General features: G+C 44.2%; 1 protein-coding gene across 1 annotated transcript in view; it reads left to right on the top strand.

Annotated features, from left to right (window-relative positions):
• Window positions 1-3,861: 3,861 nt before the first annotated feature.
• The window catches only part of CMTM4 (CKLF like MARVEL transmembrane domain containing 4), a 68,388-nt gene continuing 49,091 nt past the window's right edge, over window positions 3,862-23,158 (top strand). Inside the window, exon 1 of the mRNA XM_065925466.1 lies at window positions 3,862-4,353. Within this exon, the coding sequence (XP_065781538.1) occupies window positions 4,168-4,353 (186 nt within the window). The 5' untranslated portion in view covers window positions 3,862-4,167. The remainder of the gene's footprint in view (window positions 4,354-23,158) is intronic.

Genomic DNA, 23,158 nt, shown 5'->3' with positions numbered 1-23,158 from the left:
ACCCTCATTACATTTCCTGCTTCCCAGAATTGACATTTTAAAACTTTTAACCAATCGTATTCATAATTATATGGGAAGTCCCTTTACCATTATCTTTTTAATTGACACACATATACTGCTACCTCTTGAGTTTTAAGCATGGATGATGAGTGTTTAGGTCTCTTGCCCATCTTCCCCTTCTTCCTATCCCACATGGACACATTCTATCTCTCTGTCCTTTCTTCCTAATATGACCAGGTACTGTGGTTAGATCTTGTGTAAACATCAAGAGTGTTTACATTCTTATAATTATGCAGGTATTATTCACCTGTGATTTACCATACTTCTTTTCTATGTATCATTTTATTTCCCCACAGTTCATCTATGAATATTTCCTTAATTTTCTGTGCATCTATCCCTATATGTGTGTGTGCGCTCAGTTACTCAGTAGTGCCTGACTCTTTGCGACCCCATGGACTGCAGCCCATCAAGCACCTCTGTCCATGGGATTTTCCCAACAAGGATACTGGAGTGGTTGCCATTTTCTCCTCCAGGGGGTCTTCCCAACCCAGGGATCAAACCCACGTCTCCTGCGTCTCCTGCATTGGCAGGCTGATTCTTTACCACTGAGCCACCTGGGAAGCACACATTTATCACTAATTTATCTGAAAACTTTACTGAAACTATGAATCTTTCTTTTCTGTATATCCAGACACATTCTTACTGGGCTGGCCAAAAAGTTCTTTGGGTAAGATGGTGAAAAACCTGAAAGAATTTTTTGATGAACTGAATAATTTCATCTTGAAGGTGTCTCCCGAAGCCTCTAGTTGCTCTAATCTGGTCTGGTTAACCCCCAGCCCTGCTGCATAGGGGCCTATGTCCCCTCCACCATACGGACCCTTATCACCTCTTTCTAGGCTGCATCCACCCTTTCCTGGATCGCATGTCCTCTGCTTCTTTGGTTTAAATCCTTGTACTCGTGGTGTTCTCCAGCAGCCTCCTGAGAAGAGACAGAAGGAGTCTTTCATAAGTCATCATACACAGTTGATACTCCAGCTGGAATCAGACTTCTAAATAGGCATCATTTTTCCTCAGGATATGGAATGATTTACTCCATTCCCTTGTACTAAGTTGTTTTTGAAAGGTCTGATGCCTTTCTCTTTCTTTCTTGATGCTTTTCTGATTCCTGATCCTTTATAATGAAATCTGCTCAGTTGTCTGGAACTTTGAGGCTCTTCTCTTTGCCCCAGTGATCTTGATGTATCTGATGCTGGTCCATGTTGATTCATTGTGCTGGGCACTGATGGGTCCTTTAAATCCAAAACTCATATCCTTTGGCTCTGTAAACATGTTCCTGAATTATTATTTTTTGTTTTCTTCCCTCCATATTCTCTGTTCTAACTTTATGAGAGTTTTATTATTCTATTAGTCTCTTTTCTCTTTTCTCTCATTTTCCACCTCTTTGTCTTTTGATTCTTTTTTCTGTGAGATTTTCTTTAACTCATCAGTTCAGTTCAGTCACTCAGTTGTGTCTAACTCTTTGTGACTCCATGAATCGCAGCACGCCAGGCCTCCCTGTCCATCACCAACTCCTGGAGTTTACTCAAACTCATGTCCATCGAGTCGGTGATGCCATCCAGCCATCTCATCCTCTGTTGTCCCCTTCTCCTCCTGCCCCCAATCCCTCCCAGCATCAGGGTCTTTTCCAATGAGTCAACTCTTTGCATGAGGTGGCCAAAGTATTGGAGTTTCAGCTTCAGCATCAGTCCTTCCAATGAACAGTCAGGACTGATCTCCTTTGGGATGGACTGGTTGGATCTCCTTGCAGTCCAAGGGACTCTCAAGAGTCTTCTCCAACACCACAGTTCAAAAGCATCAATTCTTCGGTGCTCAGCTTTCTTTGCAGTGCAACTTTCACATCCATACATGACCACTGGAAAAACCATAGCCTTGACTAGACGGACCTTTGTTGGCAAAGTAATGCTTTAACTCATAATGAATTAAAATTTGTTTTGCTTTCATATTATTTAATATCCAAGGACACAAATACATATAATTTTTAATATGGTACCCCCTACCCTCAACTGTGCCTAGTGTTCCCTAGCTAAGGGACTCTCTGTTTTACCTTCTCTAGAGAAAAAAGTTCTAGTTGTAAAGGATGGGAAAGGGAGAGGATCCAGGAATCCATTTGTTTCTTAAAAGACTTTCAGTTAAGGTCTTTTTTTAGTTTGTTTTTTAGATTTCTGCTTTCACCCCCACTTTTAGATGGGCTTGGTGATGTCATGATTCCCAAGCCTTTTTTCCTGTGATATGACCTAGGTTGCATTTCAGCCTTCCCCTGTACCAGCTTAGGGTTTAGCTTTCTTGGATCTGCTAAGTCAGTTACCACTTGCCCCTTTGCTCTTCTGCTTCCAACATTTTGTTGCCATTGTCTCCTCTCTCATTCTTTGTCCCTGTGGTTTTATGCCTTTAAAACATAAATCCCTGTAACTGTCATTTCACTGGGATTTGGGAAGAAAGCAGAGTCCAAAGCCTGCATCCAGTCATTCACCTTGTCTTTCACTGGCAATTTCCAGGTCTTAACATATCCTTTAGCATAGAAGTACCCAATAAATATTTGTTGGTTGAATAGAGTGTTAGAGTCCTTGTCTTTCCCACCTTTGGTAACCAAAAGGTGAGAGCTGTTTAAATTGAGATCTCCTTAGTTACGGCATTTACTGTTTCTCACTTTACAACCTCATCTGAAATATATACTAGGCAATGGACATGAGTTTGAGTAGACTCCGGGAGTTGGTGATGGACAGGTAGGCCTGGCGTGCTGCGGTTCATGGGGTCACAAAGAGTCAGATATGACTGAGCAACTGAACTGAACTGAACTGAAGAACGTGTAGTGAAAAAAAATTGGACATGAGCTGGCTCTGCCTACCAACTGTGTGGCCTGGGACTACCAGTCTGAAACCTTACTCGAGTCTTCTGTAAAATGGGAATAACACTTTCAAGTGTCTTCCTCGGTGCTCAGAGAATGATAAGCTCTAGATATTTGAGGTGTGGAAGGGTTCGATACCAAAGCGACAATTCTTAGAAAGTCAGTGTTTTACTTAAGCTCAAAATTAGCCTTCACACTTGAATTGCAAATTGGCCCCTAATTAATGCCCTTCAGTGTAAAAAATCTGTTTTACTTGCCTTGATGATTAGACAGAGATGGCAAAACCTTTGCATCTAAGAGAGGAAACTAATGTTCGTCACCAAGGGTCTTCTATGGGCAAGCGGCCACTCCTCGGTCAGGCAGGTGGACCCAGAACGTACACTGGGAGTTATTCACAAATCTTACTGTGTGTCTGTCTTGCAGACCCGGTACTGAACGACCCCCTTCATTCACTCACCCTGATTTCTCCTCACTCGTGTCTCTGACCTCAGAACTGGTTTGTTGCCCGGTGTGGGAGCCCAGACACTGAGCCCCCTCTTGTCAGTCAAACAGTCCAAGTCAAGTCCACCCGGGACTTCTTACTGTTCTCAGCACTGAGGCCGCACATCTTGGCCTTCACCAGAAAGTCCTCTAGCCTACTTCCTCCAGGGGAGAAACTGAGGCAGCGCCCTGAGAAAGCAACACCGTGCCCCCCTAGGCCCACCTCAACCCTCCGACAGCCCCCACTGTCCCGGGTCCCCACAATCTCCAGTCTCCTGGACCCCTGCCCTCCCACGCCGTGAAGGCCTGACGCGCAGCCGCAGCCCGGGCCCCCGCACCCGCAGGTGAGGGCGGGGCCGGAGTTCCGGCGCCCCGCCCCCAGCCCCGCCTGGCTAGAGGCCCCGCCTCTCCGAGGCCCCGCGGCGCGGGCCGCCGCCTCCCCTCGCGTGAGCCGCCGAGCAGAGCGCCGCCGAGCGGCCAGCGGGCGGGCGCTCGCTCCGCCCCCTCCCGGCCCGCCGCGCCGGCTCCCGCCTCCTCTCTCCACTCGCTCCCGCCTCCCTCCCTTTCCGCTGCTGAGGCGGCGGGAGCCGAGCCCGAGCGGACCGAACCGCGGCCGCAGCGGGGCGGCGGGTGCAGAGGCGGCGGCGGCGCTGGTGCGGGAAGTCAGTCTGTCGTCGTCTCCGTCGGCAGCGGCGGCGGCGGCAATGCGGCGGCCCTGCTGAGCCCGTCAGCTCCGGGCGCCGGGAGCCAGCCGCGCGAGGCGGCTTGGGCCGGGCGGCAGCATGCGGAGCGGCGAGGAGCTGGACGGCTTCGAGGGCGAGGCCTCGAGCACCTCCATGATCTCGGGCGCCAGCAGCCCGTACCAGCCCACCACCGAGCCGGTGAGCCAGCGCCGCGGGCTGGCCGGCCTGCGCTGCGACCCCGACTACCTGCGCGGCGCGCTCGGCTGCCTCAAGGTCGCCCAAGTGGTAGGTGCCGGGCGGGGCCCCAGGTGCGGGCGGGCGGCCTAGCCGCGCGCCTTCCCTCGCTGCTCCCGCTTCAGGGGGCGCAGGCCCGGCCGGCCTCCACCGCGCCCCGGGCTTCCCATCTCCCGACTCCTTGCGCCCCCTCTTCTAGCCGGATCCCCGGGCCTCCCTCCCTTCTCCCCTGGGGACCCCGCCTTCCCGACCCCTGCCGTCTCAGGTGTGCGCCTTCTACCTGAACACCTGCCCCCGGGCCTACCTGTCCACCCCAGCCTTCGCTATAGCGGGCCTCTTTCACTGTTGGACTTGGTGGTGCGCGGAACCCGGCGGGGGTCACGCCTTCCCCTGGGTGCTGCTGGTCATAGCAACAACTTGTGTTCGGTTTTCGGGGGCCGCACGTCCTCCACTCCTCCGGACCGTCCTCGTTTGTCTCTGCCTCCACTACTGGGGAAGATTTCTTCCCCCGGTGCCTAGCAGAGTGGTGAGCATATGGTAGACGCTCAGATAAATGTTGGTTGAATGGAGGCATGTAGTCTAGAAGCATTGAGGGAGCCCGATTCTGCCCGCAGAGTCTCCAGTTTATATTGCAGAGGTTTTGATTCCTTCTAATTAGCCCAGAAGATAGAACCGGCATCTCTGAATCCTCCGCCCCAGCACGGTGGCTGGCATTGCCCAATTGGTACCCAGAGTTAAATCACTGCGGGAGGGCAGCCAGTTTTGGAGGTAATAGAAACAGAGAACTTTCTGTTGGGCTTGTCTATGGTAGAGCTCATTCCTCAGAATACTTATTTTTAGCTTCCAGGGCGTTCAGGGCAGGGTCCTGTCCCCTCTGCCCCTCTTTTGTGGGTTTCTAACGAGCCTGTTTGGTTGGTTGCTTAGCTCTGATGTAGATGGAGCATGCTCGGGTTGGGACAAAACTGTGTCCCGGTATTCCCTGATACAGGTAGGCCTTCCTCTGAGGCCGCTTAGCAAAACTTCATTGACTTCTCAGCTAGAGAAGCCGTTTGCACGGACCTGCACGGTATATGCGTTTTGTTTATTCCAAGCATTGGTCTCCTTGTGCTTACTTGAGCACGTTGGTAAAGGTTCCTTGGGAATCATTTAACGTGACTGTCCTTTCAATAAAGGTTTGTAAATTGCAGAATCATAGACTGTTTTATCTTTCTTTTGGGTGAAAGGCTTGTTCTGCTGATTGTGAGATGGTAGTTTTTGAAGGGCTCTCAGGAAAGACAAACGGAGCAGGTTATTCCTCTCTAGAATTTTAAACTGACCTTATCTGGTAAACTGGAATGTTCTCAGAGATATATTGGTTCTGGACTTAGGCACTGCTGTTAGTAAAGAGAATGGAGAAGGTGGGGGAGGTGCCATTTAGAAGAGGCAGCTAGCTGATGTTTGAGTACAACACAGATAATCACAAATGAATAAAAGCTGGGAGAAAGGGAACTTGGACCCAAGTGGAATTTAGGGATCTTGTTAAGTACCTGGCTTTGTTCACTCTGGACTTTTGAAAGTAAATAGACCTTGCCACTTAAGGGCTCTGGTAAAAGAATGAAATTCAGTAGTTTGTATAGAATGTTAGCTACCACCTCATTGCTGGAATTTTGTCACCTAAGGCCATAAATGGAAGCCAATGATAAATGGTATTTATCATTGCCTTTTTGTAAGGTGCTATTTTTAGTAGAACTTTACTTTTCATCTGGAAGAACTTTGGTGTCCAGCTCCTAAAATCTCCACTAACTCTTGCCTCTAGAATTTAAACAGTGAGAGGTTGTGTTATATGTGGGTGAGTGAAGGACAGGGATCTGCTTGAAGGGTATGGCAACATGAAATAGTCTCCCATGCATTTAGCTTTTCAGCCTTGATTGAAAAATCAGGGTTTTTAGGGGGAAAACCCCTCCACAAAACTCCAAGAAATTGGACTCTTGACTTAAACTGAAAAAGAAAACAAGAGTCGTTATGAAGATTGTTTTTTTTTTTGGCTGCCCCATATAGCTTGTGGGATCTTAGTTCCCTGACCAGGAACTGAACCCATCTCTCCTACCTTGGAAGCATTGAAAGCTTGGAATCTTATTCACTGGACCACCAGAGAAGTCCCTGAAGATATTTCTAAGATGTTGCAATATCCCATCAAGAAATATTTTAATATAAGTTCTAATTCTGTGGCTTTTGTGAAAAATTTAATTTTTTAAAATTTTGTATTAGTCTTTAGAGACATTTTTTTGTGTTCTGTGGCTTATTGCTACCTGTAGGTCCTTGCTACAAGTGTGGTTGGCAGTACTCCTAGCACCTAAGAGCTTGTTAGAATTGCAGAATCATAGGCTTCACCTCAGACCTTATGAACCATAATCTACAGTTTAGCAAGATTTGCCAGGAGTTCTCTTGCACGTTAGAGTTTGAGACTTACCTTTCTGTAATCATTTTTAGTATTAAAACTTTATACCCGTGTATATGTGCTCAGTCGTGTCCGACTCTTCATGACCCCATGGACTGTAGCCCGCCAGGCTCCTCTGTCCATGGAATTTTCCAAGCAAGAGTACTGGAGCGAGTTGCCATTTCCTTCTCCAGGGGATCTTCCTGACCCAGGGATCAGACGTTTCTTGCATCTCCTACATTGGCAGGCGGGTTCTTTATCAGCTGAGCCACCAGGGAAGCTCTATATCATTTTAGCGTTAAAACTTTATATACAGGTACTGGCAATCAGAATCGTAAATAGTCAGCATCAAGGCTGGGGTTCTTCTGTAAAATGAGCCTATACTTTCCTCAGAGGATTAAGAGAATGAGGTAATATGTAGAAATTAGGACCTAGCTTATTAGGTGCTTAGTGTATAATAAAACGTTAGCTGTCTCTGTTGCTAATTAATTAAAGAAACTTGATGAAAATGCCACCCCAGAATTATCATTAAATTTTTTAAAAAATAAACTTTCACCAGCTCTCTGGTCCCTCTTTTAAAAAAAGTTTTATTTATTTGTTTTTGGTTGCGCTGGGTCTTGGTTGCTATGCAAGGTATTGCTCTGGTTGCCATGCGTGGGGGCCACCCTTCATTGCTTGGGGAACATGGGCTCTAGAGCACATGGGCTTAGTTGCTCCGCAGCATGTGAAACTTCCCAGACCGGAGATCCAGCTTGTGTTCCCTGAATTGGCAGGCCGATTCTTATCCACTGCCACCAGGGAAGTCCTAAAATTACATATTTCAACTAAAGATAGCTTACTTCCTAGGGATTTAAAAGTTAAATTGATCTTTGAAGTGGAATGTTATTTGATCGTAAAACTAATCTGAAATAGTATGGAAATTAATCAGTGCATTTTCATAGTTAATATCTTTTAAAAATACAACTCATACCTGTTTCTTCGTTGGGGAGAATATCTCAAACAATGTAAATGTACTTTTTGTAGGAAAACAGTTGGTTTAAGCTATAGATTTAAATACCTTCTTCTTCCTTTTGAATGTGGATTCTGTGAGTGCTTATTGGTTTTTAGCTCCCACACATCATTTAATGAAATAGCTAATGTTTATTTATTGTTTATTTGTTTATTGTTCTGTTTTGATTTTTTTTTTCTCAAGCACACTTGGTTGAAGGCAAAATTTTGCTCTTGTGATGGGAAAGGGGTATACTAGCAATTATACCACGATGTTAGGACAGTGTCAGAAAAGCACCGGCCCTCGATGGGACAACTTTCTGAGTAATAACAACAGCAGACATCGTTAATGAATGCTTACTCTTGCCACTTTTATGGATGAGAACATTAGCGGCTCAGAGGTTGTGATTCCTTTAAGGTCTCGTGTCTAGTGGTTGGTGAAACTGGGATTTGAATCCAGGCAGTATGCTCTTTAGGCTTCCCAGGTGGTACTAGTGGTAAAGAACCTGCTTGACAATGCAGGAGACATAAGAGATGCAGGTTCGACCCCTGGGTCGGGAAGATCCCCTGGAGGAGGGCATGGCAGCCCAGTCCAGTATTCTTGCCTGGAGAATCCCATGGACAGAGGACCCTGGCAGGCTGTAGTCCATAGTGTTGCACAGAGTCAAACACGACTGAAGTGACTTAGCATGCATGCACATGTATCCTTTACTGCCTCTTTAACACATGACTTTGAGTTGTTCCACTGAACAGGACAGATCTTGAGCCCAGGGACATTTCTGTGGTCTTTGGTCCACCCTTTTGGGTGACTTTTGGGTGACCTTCTGGCTGACTTTTACATGCTGAAATGAGACACTTTACAAGGGTTTTGATTTCTCTGTGGCCATTGTGCCGTCCCTAGGTGAGCAGTTCGTGTGTGGTGTTCTGTTCCTCAGCTGTTAGTCTTGCTCACTTTCTGCAGTGAGGGGATGGGCCTTGTCACAAGAGCCAAGACCAGAATCAGCATTTAAGTTCCTAAAACACCCCTCAGTGAGCTCTTTTGCATCACATTCCTTTCTTTCTTAGTTTTCTTCTTTCCTTTTCTTCTTTCCTTCTCTCTCTCCTTTCTCTCTTTCTCTCTCTCTTCCTTCCTTCCTTTCTTTCAACACTTGTATTAATGTTTTTGGGCTGTACTGCCCAGCTTGAGGGATGTTACTTCCCCAACCAGGGCTGGAACCTGTGCCATCTGCAGTGGAAGTGCGAAGTCTTAACCACTGGACCATCTGGAAAGTCCCTGAACCCCTTTCTGAAGTCCCTCCCACGCCTGATTGACCTTCTGACCTTACATTGCATTTGTCTAGGACTGTTTTTAAAACGAAGTTGGGTAGTAGGTAATGTTTAAATTCAGACTTTAGCTCTGCTGATCGCCTTGAAATCTCTTAATCCCTTTGTGTTTGGGCTTCTCCCGTAGTAGAATGTGAGTAGTAATGACTGAACGTTTGGGGAATTATGAGAACTAAAGGGGTTAATGTTTGGCAGGTGCTTTCTTGGGTAACTCAAGGACCACTGTGAGTATTTGCATTTCAGGGTTGGGTAATAATGTATCTTTTATTTGATGGAAACTGTGTCAGTTTTTCATCCCAGGCTGGGGAGTACAGTTCCTGCTTCCTTGACTATACTGAAGCAGGGCGGGGATGTGCAGAGAATGACAGGTGAAATAGTTTCACTGCATGAGATTCTCACATGTACCTTAAGGTGAGAATAGTTAGAATAGTTTTCTTTCCCCTTGGGAATTTTGTTATCTTTGAAATTTGTGTTCCTGCTCAAAAATTTGGAGTCAAAGAAATTCTAGCAGAAAATCGAAGATTAAAACCATTCATAAGTTTTTATGATGCTTAAAATAGTAAAGTTATCATTCAAGGCCTCAGAAAAATGTCTAGGACACATCTGTTTTATAAAACCAGACAAAGACCGTTCAAGAAAAGAACACTCCAAACCAGTCATCCTCATGAACACAGGCACAAAAATTCTCAACAAAATACAAGGAAATCGAATCCAGCAATGTTATGTAAAAAGAATAGTACACCACAATCATTGTGGTTTGTCCCAGGAACAAAAGGCTGGTTCAGTCTTCCAAAATCAGGAGATATAATCCACCATACTAACAGTTTAAAGGGCAAAAAACACTTGATTATGTCAGTGCATGCAGGAAAAAAAAACTTTTGACAAAATTCAGCATTCATTCATGATAAATGTTGCCAAGCAAACCCAGAAAAGGGCATCTGCCAGAAATCTACAGCTAACATACTTGGTGGTGAGAGAATGCTTTCCCCTTAAGATGGGGAGCAAGGCAATGAAGTCTGTTCTCACCACTGCTATTCCACATCCTACTGGAAGTGCTAGCCAGTGCAGGAAAAGTAAATAGAAGGCATTCAGATTGGAAAGAAAGAACAACTGTCCTTATTTGCAGATGGCATGATTGTCTATATAGACAATCCCATGGGAATCCATAAAAAGAAAAGCTCCAAGGACTAATGTATGAGTTAGCAAGGTCAACACAGAAAAATCAATCATATTTTTATATCCTAGCAATAAATCACTGGAAGCTGAAATTGGTGGGGGGGCAGTGGGGGGAAGCAACCCATGTCAGTTACAATAGCTCTGAAAAGAATGAAATAGGTCTAAATCTAACAAAACACATACAGGATCTGAAAACTATGAAACACTGAAGGAGGAAATCAAAGACTGCCGATATAAGTGGGCAGACATATTCTTGAATTGGAAGACTCAATATAGTTACTAAAATATTTTATCTCCACAAATTGATCTGTAGGTTTAACATAATCCCAAAAGCCCAGCAAGGTTTTTTGTTTTTTGGTTTTTTTTTAAGAGACAAGATGATTCTAAAATTGATATGGAAAGTCAGGTTAACCAGGCAGAGGTGTGGTGAAGGATTGCTTTCCAGGGCAGAGGACACAGCACAACATGAAGAGAGAATGTGGAGTTTAGGGGTGTGTGTAGGGGGAAGGGGGATGAGGAGGGGGTCTGAAAGTATGGACTTTATGTCTCTTATCACCACAGGACTTTGGGCAGTTGCTTGTTCACTTCAGGCCACAAGCAGGTCTCCTTATTTGTAAATCGAAGCTGATCAGAGTGCTGCTGGCACGGCAGCCGTGAGCCTTCTGTACAAAGTCCTCAGTATCCTGTCTCACACACACAGAAGTCACATGAACCTGTTGGCACTGTGACATGTCTCTGAAATGGTCCCAGTTGGGAAACTGGGTGACCAAGAGTCAGGGTGGAAGGGAGGCTTAATTTTCACTGTATGACTCTTCATCCTTTTGTATATCACATGCAAATATCTTCTATTCAAAACTTCCCAGGTTGTCAGCTGTCACTCACTCTACCTCAGGATAGATTAGCCTTAAAGCTGTTATACCAATCATAATCTTTAGTTAACCTCTTATTACTTTCCTTACTTTGTAATTTGGAGGCCCTTGGGAAGAATGATTTCAACAATACAGACATCTTGAAGAAACTTGAAGTTTAAGAAGTTTTTCAGTCTATCTTCCTGTTTAAAAAAAAAAAAGCCTTCTGTGTAACTGCAGGGGCCTAATAAATATGCTGATGCTAATGGGAAAACTTCTTCCACTTGAAAGGAATCTACCCTATAGCATGGTGACTGTAGTTAATAAAACTGTATTGCAATTGTATTGCAATTAAAAGTTGCTAAGAGAATAGATCTGATAGGCTGTCATCACAGGAAAAAAATTTTTTTGACTATGTATAATGATGCATGTTAACATAAGACCTATTGTGCTGATCATGTGATGATGTCTACATCATTATTGATACAAATATTTGTATATAGAGATATTGAATTATTTTGTTGTACACCCTAGTATAATATTATATGCCAGGTAAATCTCAATGGAAAAAAAAAACCATTGTAACTTAGAAGGAAATTAGGGGAAAAAATCTTAGGCAATGAAAAGAATTTTGGAATTTTTCCCTTCCGAAGACTGTATAAGATCCCCTGATCATGGTTTCCCCTGATCATTGTTCCCAATTTTTTGCTAAAAGGAAGGATCCTTCAGTAAATGTCCGGCATTCTTCTTTTGAATTGTTACTATTTTGTTGTTGTTGTTAAATTTCAAGGAATACTTCTACTAAATCAAAGGGCAATATCATTACATTTCTGAACACTTTTTAAAAAAATTATGAACTTGGTCGTACAACGTACCTAAAGATCTCAGTTTACTCCGAGTTATCGATGTGCTTATCCACAAGAACCTCCAGTGGGAAATGGTGAGCTCGGTAAGACCTTCAGGACCCCTCTTGGGTCCCAGGACCAAATTAATTCTCAATTGACAGCTCTGGAAGACCTTTGTTCTTTCTTTCTTTAAAAAAAAAAAAAAGTCCTTTCAGTTTTGTTGACATATGTGTGTGAGTGGACACTCAGTCGTGTCCTGACTCTTTGTGACCCTGTGGACTGTAGTCTGCCAGGCTCCTCTGTCGCTAGGAATTTTCAGGCAAGAACATACCGGAGTGGGTTGATTTATTGAGATATACTTAACATAAACACTGTAAGTTTAAGGTATACAGCATAATGATTTAATTTACATACATCATGAAATGGTTGCCACAGTTAACTTTAATGAACAGCCGTCTCATTTAGATAAAAATTAAAGAGATAGAGGACTTCCCAGTAGTTAAGACTCTGTGCTTCCACTGCAGTGGGCATATGTTCAATCCCTGATACGGGAACTAAGAGCCCACACGCCATGTGGCACAGTAAAAAAAAAATAAAGAAGAAATAGAAAAAAACTTTTTTGCCTTGTGATTAGAAGAACTCTTAGAATTTACTCTCTTGACAACTTTCGTATATAACAATAGCATTGTTAATTATACTTACCATATTGTATATAACATTCCTAGTACTTATTTATCTTGTAACTAGAAGTTTGTACCTTTCCTGCCTTCATTCCTCTCCTTCTTCCATCTCTGGTAGCCACAATTCTGATCTCTTTTTCTATGAGTTTAATTTTGAAGTGTAATTGACCTACAACCCTGTGTTGGGGCTTCCCAGGTGGCCCTACTGGTAAAGAACCAGCCTGCCAATGCAGTAGACATAAGAGACACAATCCCTCGGTCGGGAAGACCCCCTGGAGGAGGGCATGGCAACCCAGTCCAGTATTCTTGCCTGAAGAATCCCATGGACAGAGGAACCTGACGGGCTACTGTCCGTGGGATCGCAAAGAGTTGGACACAACTGAAGTGACTTAGCTCGTACACACTGTTGCTGCTGCTGCTAAGTCGCTTCAGTCGTGTCCGACTCTGTGTGACCCCAGCAGCCCACCAGGCTCCGCCATCCCTGGGTTAGTTCCTGTTATATACAAGATAGAGTTTGATATTTCTGTACATTTCAAAATTATCATTATAAAAAAAACCAAAATTATCACTGTGGTGACTTTTTTTCTTAATTAGAAATTTATAGGAACCTTTCCCATGTCATGGCACTTCAGAGGATGCTTAGAGGGGTCAAGGGGTCAGGTGTACATGCCCTGTCAGATCCAAGAGGCTTCTCCTGGTAGAATGAATGGGTACTTTCCTGCATGCTGGGGAGAGGCATATTCCAGCCTCTGGAATTAGTGCTGCAATTACCTGAGCTCCAGCACAGGTAATGGAGTGTGTGATTCACCCCATTAAGGGCTGAGGTCTGTGTGGCGGCCAGAGCTGATTCTTTTCCATGATGGTCCATTTAGCTTCTTGAGCTGTTGAAATGGCTGGAAATACCAGCGTTCTGGCCTTCAACCCACAGCTATCACTCGCTGACTCTTTATCCTTACTCCTAGAAGTAGCTCCAAATCCTTTTGTAGAATGATGTCATATGTCTTTAGAAAATAAAGTTGTTTTTTAGAGAATAGAGCAACAGTCAAAGGCCTGATCACAGATCCTACATTTTCCCAGACAGTCCTGATTTCCTGTGCTGTCTCAGACTCTATGTAAGTACATCCAAAGTTTAAAAAAAAATTACTGTACTTTAAACTATGAAATAGTCCCGTCATTGAAATCAGAGCAGCAAGGGCTCATGTATTGACAGTGTGTTCTGAGATTTTTCTTTGGGAAGTAAGATTATTCTTGGGGGACAGGCTTTGTGTGCAGAAGAGATAAAAGCGGGTGAGACAAGCTAGGATTTGGATTCGTTAGCAGGGTGAGCCTTCAGCGAGTCTAGAAGGAGGAGAATAGGAGAATAGAGGAGTCTAGAATAGGAGGATAGAAAGGCAGAGAATGAGAGAACAAGACACCTCTGGCTGAGGGCATGGCCTCAGCATCTCATGTGGTGGCCAGGAGCCAGTTTAAACTTTCAGAGGCTCAGTTTAAAGTGGTCCAGAGCTGGGAGCAGGCCTGTAGCTGACTGAAGAGGGGGCAGATGAGTAGTACAGAAGTCAGAAAGTGACACCTCTTTTGGGAGAAGAGCTTGCCTTTTCAGCATTTGGAAACCATCTTATTGTGAAACAGTTTAACTTCTTTTTTTTTTTTTAATGCTATTTTTAAAGCTATAATGGAGGTAAGAAAATATCCTTTACTATTGAAAATATTTTTAGCATAGTCATGTTTAATTGCTAACTCATGTCCGACTCTTGTGACCCCAAGGACGGTAGCCCACCAGGCTTCTCTGTCCATGGACTTTCCCAGGCAAGAATACTGGAGTGGGTTGCCATTTCCTTCTCCATGAATGGCTCTTTCTTAATAGCACCTCGAGACTGGGAGAAAGATGTAAACAGCTAGTTGCAGGATACCGCAGGGGTGATACTTGTACAGACTGCTGTGGGCATGTTAGGCTAGGAACACTACAGCCTGGAGGCTACACCTAAAGTGGCATAGCCAAGGTTCAGCTTCAGGCTCTGCCAGTCACACACTGGGTAACCGTTGCGACTGTTCGCCTCAGATTAGAACTTGAACCCATACACAGGGACTGGAACCTGGCCAAACCCCACAGTCTTCCAATTGAGATCACACACCTGATTTCAGAACTTTATGAAGCTCATTGCAGAAAGCATTCAGTGAGAGATAAAGTGATAGGTAAGAAGTGGGTTATTTAGAGAGAGAAACACACTTCACAGAGTGTAGTCCATCTCAAAATGTAAGAATGGCCCAGTTTAACTTCTTGAGGGGGAGGATTTTTGTGTGAAAAATTCTCCCTCAAATGGAGGCCCAGCCCTCATCTCAGCTCCTCTCGTGTGGCCTTATGTGCTCACATTAGGTGGTCGAGTCTGTCACTCGTTTTCAGAGTGCGGGTGTCCCCCGGGAGCTCTAAGGTTATCAATATAGAAATGGGAGACTGAGAGTCAGACTGAGGGACTGTGTACCAATTGTATTTCAGAAAATCTCATATAGAGCCCAGCATCCGTTTTTTTTTCTTCTTCTTCTTATTTTAAATTGGAGGATAATTCTTTTAAAGTGTTGTATTGGTTTCTGCTATTCAACAATGTGAATCAGCCATAAGTATGTGTATGTCTATACATATATATATATATCTTCTCTCCCTCACGAGTCTCTGTCCAACGCCCTCCCTGCACCAGTTTCTTTTTTGACTGATTATTTCACTTGGTCAGAAACTTTGATTAACATATTCCTGCCTGAGAGTCTTTGCATTTGAAGTTCAGTCTTCCCTAGACCCCACCCTCCCACCCCTCTCCGCCATCCATCCCTTCCCCTAAACAGAGCCCACTTGGCTCTGTTCTTCAGAATTGCTGTTCTGTTCTGTCCAGGAGACCTTCCCTGACCACCCTGTCAAAAGTAGGGTGTTCCCCCATTCCCGCTTTTTATCCTTCGCACCCTGCTTTACTTTGCTTTGTGGCATTTACTACCCAACTAGAATTTCACCTGCACCAGAGCTGAAGCTTTCTGTTTTGAGTTCCCTGCTATATCCCTTGTGTCTAAAACAGTGCCTGCCCATAGGGAGGCCCTGAATAAACAGGTGAATACATATTTGTTTCATAGAAGAAAGAAAAAAAGTCACAGTTTATGTAGTATTTAACATAGCTCCTAAAAGGTCCAATTGTTTGAAAACATGGAATCTATCAGAGAACAATAACATGTATTTCTAAGCAGATAAACTGGACTCTGTTGTAAATGGAAAATATTGGGGAGAAAGTATAGAGACAAAATGCCTTTGTAATTATTTTTTCTTTTTTTTTTTCTTAAACTGTGAGTTTTAAAAGTGTGTAGAGTGCTACTAGGAAACAGAAGCTTTTGCTTAGGAGACAGATTTTTGTAAAAGAAGAGGAAACCATAAGAGGCTTTGCCAAACTTTCTGCTTAGGAAAGTATAAAATGAAAACCAGGGGTTCTGTAATTATTATTAAAGTTGTCTGCTTTCTGATTGACTTGCTGGGCAACAGGGTCACTCAGGATCTGCCAAGTCAGTGTTTTGAGAATCCTTAGAGCAGACACTTAACACGTGCAAAGAAGAAGTCACAACTGAGGGTCCTTGTGCTTGTTTTTATGGCTTCTCTGATGAAAACAGAAGAATAGCAGTTCTGTGAGGCCTGAGAAAGGGAGGCCTTGATCTTCAGTGAAGACCGCAGAGGCCCATAGGAAATACTGGAATTCAGAATGGTGTCTCTGAGCATTTCAAATGATTGGTTCAATTTGGGAATTCAGTGGGTTAATAAACACTTAAAATGTTGGGTTTAATCAAACGTGGATCGTTTTGGATGCTTTCTTTCTTGCCACTACGATTTGATGACTGGTGCAGGGGAAGCCTTCATTTTTGTGGTTTCCCGTTTATTCCAGCACAGCTATGAAAAACAGTTTAAGGCTAAAAGTTTTTTGTGCCAGTGGAAAAAAAACAAACCTCAGGAACAATGGCTCTTCCAGCAGTAGTTGCTTCTTTATAGCTGGTCTACTTTCAACCATTTTTGGTCCAAGCCCTACACATTGTGTATAATTTCAGATTAAGAGTTGGCTAAATAACGTTAGAGTTAGATCAAGGTCACTAAATAGATGTTGGTAAAAATTCTAACATATTCTTTCCATTAAAAAAAAAAATCTGTGCTTTATATATGTGTTGAACACCTAGGCTGGGCCAGGTACTATTGTGCATCCATCAGTGGGACACAGAGCCCTGCCTCTGAGGGGCTTGGAGGGTTTGGTTTGAGGCAGAAAAGGTGCAGCGTCTGTCCTGACCACTGGAGCCAAGTGCTTTACTAGTGGCCCAGGACAGTGGGCTTGGCTAGGAAGCCCTTGTGGGAAATGGACATATTTGCACGTTGAATGGCTAGGTCCTGGAACCAGGTAGGGTGTGTCCTGTGGGGAAGGAGTATACCGGGTCCTGGGAGTCAAGGGTGAGCCCAGGAAAGGGGTGAGGAGGAGGTACCAGGTGTGGTTCACCAGGCAAAGGTATGGAAGGGCAGGGATGGGGGAGGGTATGGGGGCACCGAAATTGGGCCCAACTTGTTAGGCTAATGAATTTGAATCTTCTGAAAGACACGAGCAGGCAGAGCGGTGGCTGTTGAGCACTTGCAGTGTGGCTAGTATGAATTTGAGGTGCTGACGTAGTTCAGTCTCCCAGTGGTGTCTGACTCTTTGTGACCCCACGGACTGCAGCAGTCCAGGCCTCCCTGTCCCTCATAGTTTCCCAAAGTTTGCCCAAGCTCATGTCCATTGAATCGGTGATGCCATCCAGCTGTCTCATCTTCTGATGCCCTCTTCTCCTTCTGCCCTCAATCTTTCCCAGCATCAGGGACTTTTCCAATGAGTTGGCTGTTTGCATCAGATGACCAAAATACTGGAGTTTCAGCTTCAGCATCAGTCCTTCCAACAAGTACTCAGGGTTGATTTCCCTTAAGATTTGACTGGTTTGATCTCCTTGCTGTCCAAGGGACTCTCAGGGGTCTTCTCCAGCACTGCAGTTTGAAGGCATCAATTCTTCAGCGCTTGGCCTTCTGTAATTATGGTTCAACTCTCACACCCATACGTGACCCCCGGGAGAACCGTAGCCTTGACTATATGGACCTTTGTCAGCAGAGTAATGTCTCTGCTTTTCAACACACTGTCTAGGTTTGTCATAGCTTTCCTGCCAAGAAGCAATTGTCTGATTTCATGGCTGCAGTCACTGTCTGCAGTGATTTTGGAATCCAAGAAGAGGAAATCTGTCACCACTTCCACGTTTTCCCCTTCTATTTGCCATGCAGTAATGGGGCCAGATGCCATAATCTTAGTTTTTTTAATATTTAGTTTTAAGCCAACTCTTTCACTCTACTTCTTCACCCTCATCATGAGGCTCTTTAGTTCCTCTTCGATTTCTGTCATTAGAATGGTACATCCGCATGTCTGAGGTTGTTGATGTTTCTCCTGCCTGTCTTGATTCCAGCTTATAACTCACCCAGCTTGGCATTTCTCATGATGTGCTCAGTGTATAGGTTAAACAAAGAGGGTTACAGCAGACGGTCCTGTCGTATTCCTTTTTCAATCCTGAACTAATCAGTTGTTCCATACAGGGTTCTAACTGTTGCTTCTTGACCTGCATACAGGTTTCTTGGGAGACAGGTAAGATGGTCTGGTATTCCCATCTCTTTAAGAGCTTTCCACAGTTCATTATGGTTCACACAGTCAAATATTCATTGAAAGGACTGAAGCTGAAGCTCCAATACTTTGGCCACCTGATGCGAAGAACTGGCTCGTTGGAAAAGACCCTGGTGCTGGGAAAGATTGAAGGCAGGAGGAGAAGGGGATGACAGAGGATGAGATGGTTGGGTGGCATCGCCGACTCAATGGACATGAGTTTGAGCAAGCTCCGGCAGTTGGTCATGGACAGGGAAGCCTAGCCTGCTGCAGTCACTGGGGTCACAAAGAGTCAGTCTTGACTGAACAACTGAACTGAACTGAACACCATCATAGGCTTTGGTGTAGTTGACAAAACAGAGGTTGATATTTTTCTGAAATTCCTTTGGTTTCTCTATGATCCAGCAAATGTTGGCAATTTGGTCTCTGGTTTCTCTTCCTTTTCTAAACCCAGCTTGGACATCTGGAAGTTCTTGGTTTGCATAATACTGAATCCTGGCATGCAAGATTTTAAGCTTGACGTTACTAGCATAGAAGATGAGTGCAATTGTCTGATGGCTAGCACATTCTTTAGTACTACCCTTCTTGGGAATTGGGATGAGGATTGACCTTTTCCAGTCCTGTGGCCACTGCTGAGTCTTCCAGATTTGCTGACATATTGAATTTGAGGTGTGCATAAGTGTAAAATACATGCTAGAGTTTAAGGATGTAATAGGAAACAACCAGAATGTAAAATTATGTGTCAAAATGGTGATATTTTGGCTACATAGGGATAAAATAAATTTACTATTAAAATTTGCTCCACCTGTTTCTTTTTTTAAAATGTGAAACCGTGGGTCAAGGAAAGGTCTCCATTTTGGAGTCTTATTTTTTAAATTATTTGTTTATTTTTTTTGTTGTGGTGGGTCTTCATTGCTGTTCGAGGGCTTTCTCCAGTTGTGGAGAAGGGGGCTACTCTTCGTTGCGGTGTGCTGGCGTCTCATTGCTGTGGCTTCTCTTGTTGCAGAGCACAGGCTCTAGGCGCAGGGCTTAGGAGCTGCAGCTTGTGGGCTGTAGAGCGCAGGCTCAGCGGTGTGGCACTCGGGCTTGGTTGCTCTGCAGTGTGTAAAATCTTCCCAGACAAGGGATCGAACCCATGTCCTCTGCATTGGCAAGTGGTTTGCTATCCACTGTACCACCATGGAAGTCCACTCCCCTATTTCTTTTTACTTTTTGAAGTATGACTGTTAGAAAATTTGAAATTACTCATGTGACTCGTGTGTTTCTATTGGCCCTCGCTGGGTTAGAGAGTGTGAGAAATGGCTTTGAGAAGGATGAGATGATCCAAGGCCTGCTAAGAGACTTTGAGTAACTCAGGTGAGGATCAGAGGCAGAAAGGATGTGACAAGTGGGAAAGAAGAGATGGCAATCATGTTTTATTATATCCCTTGTTTTTACTTTTCGTTGTTTGTTCCTCAAACAAATATTGAAGCTAACATTTATTGCACTTCTACCACGTCCAGACTGCTAGTGTTCTACATGTGTTATCTCATTTAATGCTCACAGCAGTCCTACAAGGCAGATACTTTACTGCTGAGGAAACAGAGGCTTACTGAGTTCAATCACTCACTCAGAGTCCCCACAGCTAGTGAGTGGGGAGCTCACTAGTCTGCCTTTGGAGACCACACCTGGAACCCCTACATGTGTGTGATTCTATAATCCAACCATTAGACAGATTATGAGATTTGTTCCAACATCACTCGTCTTTCCCGCTCTATAGGGACTTAGCCCATTTCTGTTTTCCCTCTTCTGCTGATATTGCTCCTGGTGGGCCAGGCAGCTTTAAGAGACCTTCTGGCTCTCAGTTCTTGCACAATATATGAATCACATCTGCTATAGTTGGGAGGGGTGGGTGGTATTACAGAGCGAGGCCCCTTAGTCCTCTTCTAACTCTTTGGATTATCAGTGAAATTTAAGAATTGCTGGTAGAGGAGGGGTAGAGGGGTAAAGATTGAAGCTTTATTTTCCTGTTTGCTTGAGCCAGTGGCCTTCAAAGTATGTGGGGTTGGAAGGATTATTGATTTCTGGAACCTTTTTTTCCCCTTAGAGCAGCTAATACACCCTTGGGTGCCTTTTTGGACTTAGCTTGTTTATGGGCACATACATGCTAAGTTGCTTCAGTCATGTCCGATTCTGCCACCCACTGGACTGCAGCCCGCCAGGCTCCTCTCTCCATGGGATTCTCCAGGCACAAATACTGGTGTGGGTTGCCATGTCCTCCTCCAGGGGATCTTCCTGACCCAGGGATCGAACCCACATCTCTTTATATTTCCTGAATTGGCAGACCAGTTCTTTATCACTAGCGCCATCTGGGAAACCATGTTTATGGGTATTAGAGGATAATTTTTAAAAGATAAAATCATGACTCACATACAAATTAGTTAAAAAGATTAATTTTTTTTTAATTTAAAAATTTTTTTATTTTTTATTTTTCAGTGGGTTTTGTCATACATTGATATGAATCAGCCATAGAGTTACACGTATTCCCCATCCCGATCCCCCCTCCCACCTCCCTCTCCACCCAATTCCTCTGGGTCTTCCCAGCCCACCAGGCCCGAGCACAAAAAGATTAATTTGAAAAGATTAATTAAAGAAGGAGCCAGTAAGATGTTATAGCCTGTTCAAAGGAAAATTCAGAGTAGGCACACATACACATATCATGAAATGAATTTCAGTAGATGCAGCTTTGACTTTGAAGGGGGGAATCTGTTGTCTCTCTGCCAGACAATTCATGTACCTGTCTTCAGACAAGAATTATTTGCGCTGCTATCATTTATGTACAACTTAACAGAGTTGCAAAATATCTCAAAAGACTGAAAAGTATAAAAACCATGGGATCAGATAACTTGCAAAGTTATGTCCTAACAAGGCCTATTCATCCATTGAATATGTCTTTTTGGTCTATTTTCAAAATTGTCCACAGTTTATCCTGAGAAGGGAAATAAATGGGGAGGGGTCTGAGTGGGCAGGGTTTTTATCCATCTTGTATATGTTAGAACCTCCTGATTTTATTCATTCCTTACTCTCTTTCCTGTGTTCCTCCAACCTGACGTTTGATCTCCACATTGTCGGGTGGCTGGAGGAACATTCTTTATGGCCTCCTGCACCCTACTCTAGATTTCTCTTTTGTTTTTCTTATTTCTCCCTGGTTACTGTTCTTCACAAAAATAGATCTTGATCACCCATCCATAGAACTATACATTTTAGGCCTCAGCCTGGCCCTTCTGTGACTTCCCAGATGATGCTGTGGTAAAGGACCTGCCTGTCAATGCAGGAGACATAAGAGACGCAGGTTTGATCCCTGGGTCAGGAAGATCCCCTGGAGGAGGACATGGCAACTCACTCCAGTATTATTGCCTGAAGAATCCCATGGACAGAGGAGCCTGGCAGGAGTCCACGGGGTCACAAAAAGTCAGACACTACTGAAGTGACTTAGCACACACGCACAGCTAAGATTACCTGACTCTGTAGAGTTGATGTGAAGTTGAACTGAAACTGCCTAGCATAGAGCCTTGAGAAGTGTGAATTAGGGGGTTAGGGGGATACAGTTCAGTCCATAGCAAGGTGAGAGCATGGTATAAATCAGTAATAGAAGTTTAAAATGGCTCAAAACATCCTGAAACTCCAACTTAAAATACAATTTTGTATGTGTGCTCAGTCGTGTCCGACTCTTTGTGACCCTATGGACTGTAACCTGTCAGGTTCCTCTGTTCATGGGATTCTCCAGGTGAAAATACTGGAGTGGGTTGCCGTTTCCTACTCCAACTTACAGTTTTAGACTAGAAGGAATCTAGAAGCCATCCATGTGTGCCCCTCCTTTTGTTTCCTAGGTGAGGAATCGGACCCTAGAGAAGCTGTAACTTAACCTATGGCTACCCAGTTTGTCGATGGTGCTGGAACCTGGGTCTCAGATGCTTGCCCCTGTAACTAGCTGCTGCTCTTGGTGACAGTTTGATTCCTTTCTGTGGGACAACTCTGAATTCTGATCATCTTTCTTATCCTTTATGTGATTATGGGGAAGACAGATGAATGGTTAATAGCCTCAGGCACATTCTAGGATAGTAGTTTCAGCAACAGCTGTATATGACAAATCAAGTCTTTGCCTGTGATAATTCAGTTTAAAGTGCAGGTATTTACCCAACCCAGGCACATGGCTCAAGTGAATGTACTAGGGTGGGCAGTGGACTTGGGAAGCCCCAAAGCTTGGATTGTAACAAAGCCCTGATGTTGGTAGATATAATTTGCCTTTTAGTTCCTTCAGTTCAGTTCAGTTTAGTTCCTTAATTTGTTAATAAATTGAGATCAGGGGAAATTTGCTGGCCATCCAGTGGTTAAGACTTGGTGCTTTCATTCCAGGGACCTGGGTTTGATCCCTGGTCAGGGAATTAAGATCCTGCAAGCTGTACAGAGAGGTCAAAAAATAATTTTTTAAAAACTGAAATCAGAGGTGCTCCCTTGGTGGCCTAATGGTAAAGAGTTCTCCTGCCAATGAAGGAGACATGGATTCAATCCCTGATCCAAGAAGATCCCACATGCCATGGAAGAACTAAGCCCATGAGCCACAACTACTGAACCCAAGTGCCGTAGAGTCCGTGCTCTGTAACAAGAGAAGCCACCACAGTGAGGAACCTGTGCACCAAGACATAGAGTAGACCCTGCTCTCCGAGACTAGAGAAAAGCCTGTGCAGCAACAAAGACCCACCATAGCCCAAAATAATAAATACGGTTATTTAAAAAGTTGAGATCCAGATAATTTTTCAGCAAATTGATGTGTGTTCCTTTAGAGTTTGGTTTTAGAGCTGAAACTAGGGAGACAGACCCCCACTCGTCACAGGTGGGCTCATCCACATAGCTCTGTGGAGTG

The sequence above is a fragment of the Muntiacus reevesi genome, chromosome 2 (genome assembly GCF_963930625.1).
Source record: "Muntiacus reevesi chromosome 2, mMunRee1.1, whole genome shotgun sequence".
Classification (NCBI taxonomy): Eukaryota; Metazoa; Chordata; class Mammalia; order Artiodactyla; family Cervidae; genus Muntiacus; species Muntiacus reevesi.
The sequence above is the reverse complement of the archived record's forward strand: the minus strand, read 5'-3'. Positions and strand labels throughout refer to the sequence as shown.